This window comes from Mesitornis unicolor, unplaced genomic scaffold, assembly GCF_000695765.1.
Source record: "Mesitornis unicolor isolate BGI_N332 unplaced genomic scaffold, ASM69576v1 scaffold27928, whole genome shotgun sequence".
In the NCBI taxonomy this organism is placed as follows: Eukaryota; Metazoa; Chordata; class Aves; order Mesitornithiformes; family Mesitornithidae; genus Mesitornis; species Mesitornis unicolor.
In genome coordinates, this window is record NW_010200219.1 from 51,608 (window position 1) to 62,356 (window position 10,749).

At 38.2% G+C, this 10,749-nt stretch overlaps 1 protein-coding gene across 1 annotated transcript in view; it reads left to right on the top strand.

Moving 5' to 3' along the window:
• The window catches only part of HIPK3 (homeodomain interacting protein kinase 3), a 58,224-nt gene that overhangs the window by 36,163 nt on the left and 11,312 nt on the right, over positions 1–10,749 (top strand). The window contains exons 3-8 of the mRNA XM_010189676.1: positions 3,076–3,195; positions 4,986–5,072; positions 5,925–6,109; positions 6,897–7,056; positions 7,427–7,550; positions 10,522–10,643. Of these exons, the coding sequence (XP_010187978.1) occupies positions 3,076–3,195; positions 4,986–5,072; positions 5,925–6,109; positions 6,897–7,056; positions 7,427–7,550; positions 10,522–10,643 (798 nt within the window). The remainder of the gene's footprint in view (positions 1–3,075; positions 3,196–4,985; positions 5,073–5,924; positions 6,110–6,896; positions 7,057–7,426; positions 7,551–10,521; positions 10,644–10,749) is intronic.

The following is a 10,749-nucleotide window of genomic DNA, read 5'->3' on the forward strand; positions in this document are numbered from 1 at the left end:
CCTTTGCTCAAAACTCAGTAGTTCATGGGCAGGAAGTGAGATATCAACATGGGTTGATGCTTTGATACATTTAGAAGACCTTTGTACAAGGTATTGCTGTTAAAGTGGAGAACAAAAGAGCAAACAAATAACCATAGAATTCACTGTGAATATCTTCACTGAAGATAACTTGTTTTTGGAAAGAATCTGTGTACTGCCTCAAAAATTTCCAAGAACTTGAGAAATGTATTTACCTCTTATTTTGAAAAACACTGCAGGAGAAGATCTGGACTTTCAAATAAAAACACACAAAAAAAGGGGAGGGTGAGTCAAAATACATAGTTACCAGGTTTACTTCCATTTTTGAACCCCTTACTGCTGTAAGTATCTGTTAGAAGGGACGCTGCTGTGGATAAGGAAGAACCTGTAAGCGCAGTTTATGGTCTTCTGCTTATGATCACACATAGATCACACAGATGTTGCTTCTGGATGTGCAGTATGGCTTTGGACCACATCTTCAGTCACTTACAATGAAGAAGGGGTTTGAATGGTGGAGAATGTGACCTGTAGCCTGATTCTTTCCTCAAATTAACTTGTGATTCGTCATGATGGCAGCAGCCCAAGACTGTTAATTAATGTGTGCCAGCAGGCTTACATGACTGTGAGCCTCTGACTTTTGTACAGAGAACAGTAACAGTGTAAAGCTCAATCTCATGATTATGAGGATGTTTTTCCAGAATGATATGGAGTCTCATTTGAAAAGAAAAGATCTCATTTCCCCTGCTGCACTGCAGCCATCTTGTCGTGTACAAAGCCCAGGCAGACGAAGGTAGTTTAGTACAGTGAGCAGAGTGCCTACCTTCATAGTGCTTTTTAGCCCATCTTTGCTCAGTTTTAGACAGTCAGGTCCTTGTGACAGCATTTTGTGCTGTTGTAGGCCCAAGGCCAATGTGACTCGACCTCTAGGTACTGCCAGACAGTGCAAGTAAACAGCATTATCAGCAATGGCAGCCGCCTTCCAGGATGCCATACTCCACACAAAGGACTACCTGGATTAGGGATTCATCTTGATACACATAAAATTTTCTGCTTGCTTTCCAAATTAATATTTAATGTAAAAGGCATTTAGTTAAAGACAAGACTTGTCATTCAAGTTTGCTGGAAGCATCAGTTAATAACTTGTCTGGCGGTGTGTCTGATACTTACGTCAGAGAAGTTGTAGTGGAACAGGAGCTCTAACTTCCTGCTCACCAGCAGGAGTTTCGTGAATTTAGTCAAGCTAGTCATTGTGCTCCAGCAGGTCTGCAAAGCTTCAGAGAAATTGGATGAAGGGGTTTTCTCAGCGTACACGAGTATGGCAGTTGTAGGAGATGGCTTCCCAGGAAATTCCTTTCCTCCTGCTACGTGGTGTGTGTCATTGAGTAAATGAACAGGCAAGGGCTTTGTGCTGCATTTCCCCCTGTCCCCTTGGCATGTGGCAACCAACATGCTAGGCCATGAAAGGAAACTCTTGGTTGTTATGTTCATTTGTGATTATATCCAGTAACAGCTGTATTTCTTAGTGGAAACTAACCATGTCTTCTGACCTTTAATACTCCTTAAAAAATAGGCACAGGTGCAGTTAAGCTAAATTTTTCAATAAATGCATTGTCTTTTCCCCCACTAATTTTTAAGACTTTACAATATGCTTAGAAAACAACTAAATTATCTAAAAAGATTTCTGGTCAGAGTGAGATTCCCTTCCAGGTCTAGCGAATTATGGAGGATACCAAATACCAAAATTTGGCAGCATTGCATTTAGTTCCTGCCTGCTTTGGACTGTCAGCTTATTTTTCAGCAGAAGCCTTGTGTGCACCTTTCTTCTCTACTGCCCATCAGTTTTTCTTCTCTCAGGTGCTCCTAGCTCTCAAGTTCTCTGTCTTCCATTGAATTTTTCTTCCCATCTCCCAGTTTCTGGCTTGGTGTATTTCACTGATTTCTTCCTTTCCTTCATCCTCTCTTATTCCCCCACTGCTCCACCTTTTCCAAGAGCTGGTCCGCGCAAGCAGCCCCTCTGGAGGTGTGTGGTGTGGGTCCCTGCCCCACGCCCTTCAGCCTTTGCTCCCCTCAGACCTTCAGCCCTGGCTGCTGCAATCCATACTCCAACCCAACCTGCAACAAGCTCAATTTTCGGTTATTGCCAATTATTATTCCAGTTTGCCTTGCTTGAAGGTTGGGGGGTGAGGTTTAAAAATTTTAAAGAAGTATTACTTCTGGCATAACTCCCTCCTTGTACCGTGAGTTAACATTGCATGCATAGTAACTAAAAACACACCATAACATGTTGTTTCAACGGATTTCTGTTGAAGCCTTGACTCTTAAATATTTTACGTAATACTTTATATCGTCAACTATAAGAAAGGCAATGAAAAATGCATAATAAATTATCTTCTAAAATAAAGGCATGTTACCTGTTTCAGTGGAAAAGAGCATCTGACCATTTCAGCCATAAAGTTATTAGTCCATTCCCATCACATTCAGTGGCAGATTTTCTGAGACGAGGACAGTGTCTGTCCCTGGATGCCTAGAGGTTCTGCATGCACTCCCTTTTCAAGTGGAACATTTGCTTGAAAGGCAGGTGTGTCAGATGTGCAGAAGACTGATACACTGGAAACAACAAACGGGAAGGATTTTTATTGAGTTGTATATGAGATTATGCCAAAAAAATCATCAAACTGTGGAAGCAAAGCATTCCTCATAATTTTGCTGTTTAGAATGTAAACATTACATTCAAGATTTAAATAGGTTGAGGAGGTAATGACAGCCACCTTCCTCAGCTCCTCGTTTCTGTGACCAGACTTTAAAAACTTGCTTATATAGGTCACTTCAGAGGTTTGTTTATGTATGGCTTTCTCTGAGAGGTGGAGAGAGCGGTATCAAGTGCTCAGTGTTAGGTTTCTCCCCTATGTAAGATGTAGTTGTTGAACTACAGTGCTCTGAGGGTGGTTCATTTTGCTGTTTTTTAAATGAAATGTCAAGTTTTTAATTGTGTGGATCTGAATTTGTAAATCACAGGTAAATTATTCCCCATGTTTTTCTTTTTTTCTCCTTCCTCAGATTCGTTACATTTCACAGACTCAAGGTTTGCCAGGAGAGCAGTTGTTAAGCATGGGAACGAAAACTGCAAGATTTTTCTGTAGAGAAACGGATGCACCATATTCTAGTTGGAGATTAAAGGTAAACAGTATAATGTAGTAGAAAACAGCGTATTATTTTGTGAGCAGAGAAACCAGAGAGGCCAAGATTCCCTGCAATACCGTTTGCTCCCTTCTGCATGTCCTATGCTTTTTATCAGTCCCCGCTCTGTATCCCTTCCATTTACCTGTTCGTCAAAACCAGAGCTCCAAGCTCTTGGCCATGTTTCCTCCCACTCAGTGGCCCAGAGGCAGGGCTGGTGCCGCTGCCAGACTGTGCAGCAGCCAGTGCACAACTGCCAGGTGGAGATTTCAAATGAAGCCTCGTACCCCCAGAGGTGCTAAATGAGTTTGGTTTTTTTCCTTTCTTGGTCACTGCTTTTCATTTAACTTTAAAGAATTTGTCTCTGAGGCCCAAAGTGCTCTTTCAAAATTTGTTCAAAACTGGCTTCAGGATCAGAAGTTCCTAGGAGAAAGGGAATTAAGAAACAATATGACTGTGTACAGCTCATTTTCTTCAGATCTTCTGCTAAAACAATCTTTGTTGGCTGAAAGCTGTAATACAATGAAAGGAGATGAAATTTAAAAACTGTACTTTTATGGTCTGCACACCTTGTTTCTCTCTAAGCAACATTATTGCACACTGGCCATAAGCAGAGCTTTAACTTCCTATGCATATATATATATATTATTTTTAATTGTATTGCTTCATGGTGCAGCTTCACTGAATTTACAGAGGGCTGGGAGAGTCAGGAAACAGTTACAGTTGACATAAAACTTCTGCAGTAACAAACAGCTGAGGAGCTCAGAGCACAGATTGTGTAACTGCACAGTAACTTGGTAACTCCCCAGCGCGGCTGGGGCCGGTGCTGTCCCGCCACAGCGCTGTCGGGTTGTGTTATGTAAGGATTCTCCGATTACACCGTCCTGGTTATTCCAGTTGGGTTTTTTTCAGACAACCTCTGATCATTAGGTGACAGTTTACATCTGGCTGCTCCATGTCTGAGAACCTAAACAAGTTCTTCATGCAAACAGCTCTCCCCATTTTCAGAAGCTGGTACCTTGCAGAGATTAATTCTCTTGCATCAGACTAAATGCTGTTTTGGGCGAAGAAAGGAGTTTTTGTGTCAACCATTGATCATTACTTGCAGTTTTTGTCAATGTTAGTTTTTGAAATCTTTTTGTAATCTGTATGTTCAAATCTGTTTTCTCTGCAGTCCTGCCTTGCCTCCTGCAACACAGACGCTTAAAACCTGCCTACTGGTCGCTGTCTGTGTTGAAGGAGGAAAATTGTAACAGAAAGTGGTATTCCAGCTCATAAATAGCTGATGGGTGATCACATTAATTCTCTAGAATTTAGTTGTTTGTTTCATACTTCAGTAGAATGGAAAGAGAAATTGAACAGTCTGCCTGGTTTTTGCTTGGTTTTTTTTACAGTGATATGTTACTGTTGTTTGGAGTTAAAGGTCTGAGTTTGAAGAAATATGTCAAATACGAGTAATAGAAAACCTGTGATATATACAAATATAAGCACATGAGAGAGTTTCATTAAGCAACTTTTTGGTAGGCTGTCAGCACTTTCTGTGTGATTTACAAAACGTCTGTTGTAATCCGGTGCTGTGGTCACTCAGATGTGAAATTCAGTAGTTTTTGTATTTCAATTTAGAAAATGAAAAGTAGTCAGCATACAAATAGTACAATTTAAATATTAATTATCTTTTGAACAACAGGTTCATTAGGCCCATAAGGAAGTAAAGTTACTTTGTGGCCATGAGTGTCCTTTATCGTCGAACTCCTAAACTCAGCTTTTCTTTCTCTTTTTTTTTTTTTGAGACATTGGAAGAGCACGAGGCAGAAACAGGTATGAAGTCTAAAGAGGCCAGAAAGTATATTTTCAACAGTTTGGATGATATAGTGCACGTGAGTATTAAAGCATTCTTCCTTTGCAAAAGGAATGTGCGATTTAAAAAAAATCTACTAGTTTAAAATAAAACCTTTTAGAATATTATTATAGAACAGTCATTCTTCTCTGTGTGTGTTACTCTGAGGAAAATACCTAGCTGTATCAGTCCTTCGGGCTTTTTGTAAAGATCTTCCTTTGTCCTTGCTACTATTAAACAATGGTACTTGTCCTTGTGGTGGGAGCATCCTTTAATTTTATGTGTAACGTATCCTTTCTCTTCTGCCTTATCTGCCATTCTGGGTGAAAAAAGAACATGTATAGATCCTGCTTTCTTAACTGTATAATTTCCTGTTTAATGCTGCTATCTTAACAATATAGTTCTCAGTATAATACTTATTTTTTCCATTGAAATTAAAAACTAACCCAAACTTAACTGTTTCCTCACTTTTCTTTAGCTTTATAACTCTCTAGTCAATAGCAAAAGGAGAATTTTAATTCTTCCGTGTCCTGAAAAGAGGATAAAATCTTTTTGCAAGATTGGTATTAATATCTGTTTGAAATTGGGTTTTGAAGATTATCTCTGTAGTTTAAGTTAGACCATATAAAGATCTTAATCCCAAATCTTAATTTTTAAATTCAAAGTCCCAAACTGGAAAACTGGGGTTTTTAGCTGGGGAGGGTGCAAGGGGAGTAGTGTGTGTGCAGGAAAAGAGTCACCAATTCCAAGCCAACTGTAGTGGGATAAGCTAGCAAATTCATCATACCCCACATGATAAAATAATTGAATATTAGTGTTTTATAAAAAAAAGCAATAACAGAGTTAAACCAACGTTGCGTGTCTTCTATCTCACTGTTTTATTTAATGCCAGGTGAACATGGTGATGGATTTGGAAGGAAGTGACCTGTTGGCAGAGAAGGCAGATAGGAGGGAGTTTGTCAATCTGTTGAAGAAAATGTTGCTGATCGATGCTGATTTAAGAATCACTCCAGCTGAGACCCTGAACCATTCTTTTGTTACCATGAAGCACCTACTTGATTTTCCTCATAGCAACCAGTATGTAACACACAAAACCAGTTTTTTTTAAATCTCTGTTCTAGTGATTCATATGTATAATAGTGTTGTTTCATCTGCTGTCGGAGAGAAAAATCTGTCACCATTTTTGTAACATCTTAGAGAATTCTTTCAAGTGCTTGCAATATTAGATACACCTACTTGGTCAAGAAAACTGTTCGAATAACTTTGTTTTTTTTTCTGAAAGGTAACATTTAAAGCAATAGATTTTTAAGTTATCATTTATATGCCTGGTTGTTAAAATCTCAACACTGCAGATACTTGGGCTTGATTTTTAGAAGTGTGAAGAGCCTTAGTTCCTGTCAGTCACTGAGAACTAGAATAGGCATTTCCTCTTGAGATGAACATCTCAGATACCTTCTTTTATGCATTGGTTACTGTGGAAAGTGTTGCAAGTTTTCTTTCAGTTCTGGGATTCTGTATTTCACTGTGGATTTCCTGAAGTGCAAGCATTTCACTGAGAGACGGAGCTTTCCATCCATTTAGCTTACTGTGTTTTCTGCTTGTATGCAGTTGTTAGAAGATGGTGTTGGATGCATGGAGGAGGAAATAGCAGTATTTTTCTTTATTTTAAAATATGTCTTACAAAGGCTTGACATGAACATAGTAATAGCAGTATTTCTTCTTTCTACTACCTGTGTATTGTGCCAGTCAGTGAAGCTGGGAATTACGGGCTTGAACTATTTTTTTTTCTTGTTCTGTGGACTTGTTTTATACATTTAATGACTTGAAATTCTAATTAAAGCAACTTATTTTCTGTTTTTGGTAGAGTGAAGTCCTGTTTTCATATCATGGATGTTTGCAAATGCAGATCAAATTTGTATGACTTAAGTAATCGCAATAAAGCATCACTTATGAGACCAGTTGCCTCAGGCAGCGCAGCTAATCTGCCTGCAAACTTTACCAAAATTGGTCCATTAAGGAGTCAGGTAAAAACATTTTTTAAATATAAATTTAGTTAATGCAGTGTCTCTGATGAATTTCATAATTGTAAAAAGTACATATGGTAAGTGACAAAATCTTCTGCCTTTACTTTTTTCCTGTTGTTTTCTTAAACCAACAAAACGTTTAGAACTCAGTACATTTCAAAGTTAAGTTACAAACTGGGATTTCCTCAGCAAAGCAGTGCTGTGTTGTAGTGCCCTCCGGTGGCCAAATGAGATTGCTCCCTGTGAAGTGTATTTGAAAGTCCAATGTTTGTAAGTTGTTTTAGTTGTTTATTATGTAAGCTGGTGGGACGAGGGTTTGAGATTTGAATTCGCAGTCTTAATGTTGCCTCTATTGAATCGGTTCCCGTAGGCTTTAACTGCATCTGCCCATTCAGTTTTGCACCAAGGGATACCACTGCAGGCAGGAACTGCTCCATTTGGTTGCAGTGATGTTTTCCAACAGGCATTGATTATATGTCCTCCGACTGTTCAAGGTATGTTTAACTGTAATTGTTACAGTTCCTGAATTGTGAGTGTTACTGTCTGTCTGTTAACAATGCTTGAGTTTTCCGTTATACCAGCTTAAGTTAGAGTTTTAAAAGAATTTATGTCATAAAAAATTAGCATGAGTCAGATCCAGATACATTGCACCTTTCTGAAAGGAATAGCAAATCAGCATCTGCAGAAAATGATTTAACCAATCCAGTGTGGTGGGTTTTTTGGTGGTGTGTGTTTTTGTTTGTTTTGCTGGTTGTGTGGGTTGGGTCTTTTTATTTGTTGGTTCAGTTGCAGTTGTTTGGTTGGATCTTTTGTTTGTTTGGGTGTTTTTGTTGTTTTGGGTTTTTCTCCCCCCAGCTGCATCTCTAGGGTATCCTAGAGATAAAGATAAGAAAATATAACAGGTCTTGTAATAAATCCATCTGGATAGTAGAGTTGGATTTCTTTATTGGACCTCCAAATAAATGTTTAAGAAAACATCTGGAAACTTGTGGCTTCATTTAAGGATGTAGCTGCCCTTCATAAACAGTGTCACATTTACTGTCCTATGGTTATAATGCTAGGTAGGACTGCCACAGCTTTCTGATGGCTGAAAAAAACAGAACTAAATCTTTGAGAAGGCTGATTGCATTGTACTGTGAGGAGGAAAGGGCAGCTTGGCTGAACTCTTCTCTATTACAAAGGATAAGATTCTTTTAAGCATGCAGTTTTGTATTTATGGAAGCAATAATTGGCTGAGGGTTCAATTATCAGAAACATTTGGAAGACTGCAGGGTGGAAATGCTAGCACAGAAGTATTTCTGCAGTGTAGAAAATGAACAAATAAGGATATGCATCTCTAGAAGGGCACACAGTAATGCAGTTGACCTCTCTTTGCCTAAACAAATGCATTTGCATCATGCAAATTAGGTTCTGATTTTTGTAGGAGTCTTTACAACTTCAGTTAGATCTCAGGACATAGCAAGCAAAACTTGTTTTTTCTGTTTATAATGGGCTGATTAGAAAGGAGCTGATGAAAACCAGCCTTTCTTATCCTAGTAATAGTCGTTTATGGTGAGGGAAAGGTAGCTTGTATTGCTTCCTTAAGTTAGCTTGATTACAGTCTTCATCTCCAAAGATGCAATTTATCTGTCTCAGTGATGTTCAGCGCTATGTAGAGATCAGATCTTGAAACAATGGGAGTTTGTGTTTATAGGAAGTAGGATTTTTTTAACATTGACTTTCAGATCTCCCTCTGCAGTTTGAAGTTACAGATTTCACACTAGATTCACTCTGGGAAAAAAAAAGAAATGACCAACAATCACTTTTAACCTAAACTTAGAGCCCAGGAAGTCTTTAAGTCTTTATCTGAAGACAGATACAGCAGACTTTATCAGTAATGTTATTTGTGGCTGCTACATCTATCTTGGGTTCCAGAAGCTCATGAAAGCTCCAAGTATTCACTGTGCAGAGTGTCAGAGGCTGTATGAGCTAATTGCATAGCTTCAGACAGATTTCCTTCTGAACATTTAGTATGGATAAGTAATTTCTTATTTAAATTGTATATATGCTTTACACAATGACATTCCTTAATTTAAAAACCCTACTGTTTTGATTATACCCAGATGAATAAAGTGATTATAGAAAAGGAAACAGTACAGGCAAATACTTTTATCTATGACCTGTATGCTATATTCTTAGTATGATGATGAATTTTCAAATTGAAGTTCTACTACAGCTTGAATGAAAGCAATATATTGTTTTCATCACATAGGTGACGAGTTGCTGGCATAGAGGGAAAGGGATATTAATGGTATCTGGCACTGCTTCAAGGTTTCCCTGCTTGGCTGCTCTGTCAAATATCTGAAGTGCTAAAGCTCTCTACTTCTGGCAGAGTTAAGGTGTTGCTGTCCTAGATGGCTGTGTGGAAAAAATTAGTCAACAGCATTTCAAAATTAAAAGCTTTGGAGCGCATGATTATAACATAGTATTGTTATACGACATAAGAGAATTACACCAGATGAAGATTTTATTTAATCCTTTATTGTAAAGGTTTTAAAAAATCCTCACTTTTAATCTTTAGTTTAGTGGTTCTCTGTTAGTTACCTCTAAACACCCATTGCTTAGTCTTTGACTAAAGCACAACACACAAAGTGCGGGTAGAAGATGAAATTAGTATATGTGCCTAGCCAGTATTTTCTTCTACCATAGCTGTTCCGTTGCAGTATCTGTTGAAAAAAATTCCTCTTTCATTTAACATTTTTATCTTAAGGATTATTATTGGTAGTAGTAAACATTGCAACATTGCTGTATGTCTGTTTCCTGTGACAACAATGAAATTTACAGAGATGCATCTTTTTCCTGTTGTGTTACAATTTGCATTATTTTGTTGAAGGTGGGAATAGGATTAGGGATTCTATTGCAACTGTTTTATTTGATGGCATAAACAGGAAATTTTACATTGTTTCCCACAGAAGAGTTGGTAACAAATAGGGGCTTTGTACATGTGGCATTGCCAGCTATAAGAGCTGATAGGAATGAGTTTCAGCCAGCTGGAAATACAGAGCATGAGATGTGCAGGCGTCAGCTGTGAGAAGCTTTGAAATTCAGTTCTGCTTACTTTTATCTGCTTCCTTTCAAATACTTTTAATGTAACCTGTGATAAAAGAGTAAAATGTGTAGCTTTGCAGAACTTTCTGCCAAAGTCATTCCACTTTCCAGTAGTCGGTTTCCAAATAGTAGCTATTGGCAGTTCTTTCTGGAAATGACAGCATCAAATATTTGTGCAGTTACATAATGGTACAAAAATCTTTTAAGTGTTGTTTTATTTGACTTGAGAGACTAAATGATGGAATTTGATCATAAACACATCAAGAAAAAATAGTAAAATATTAGAAAATTATCCTTTATGTTTCCATTTTGCTCAGAAAGTAGATGCAAGAATGGCATTTTGCTTAAAGCTTGGGTATGTGTTTTTCTTCCTGATAGGAATTCCTACAAACCATAGTAAACCCACCAGTTTCTCCCTGAGAGTGGATAATGCAGTTCCATTGGTGACCCAAGCCCACGCAATTCAGCCACTACAGATTCGTGCAGGAATCCTTTCTCAGGTTGGCTTACTTTAAAGTAGAAGTCTTATTTGCTTTATTATTAGTTTGTAAATGTTTTTGCCCTGTAGAGCTCTATTGCAGTCTCTCTTCTGTTTTGTGCTGAACC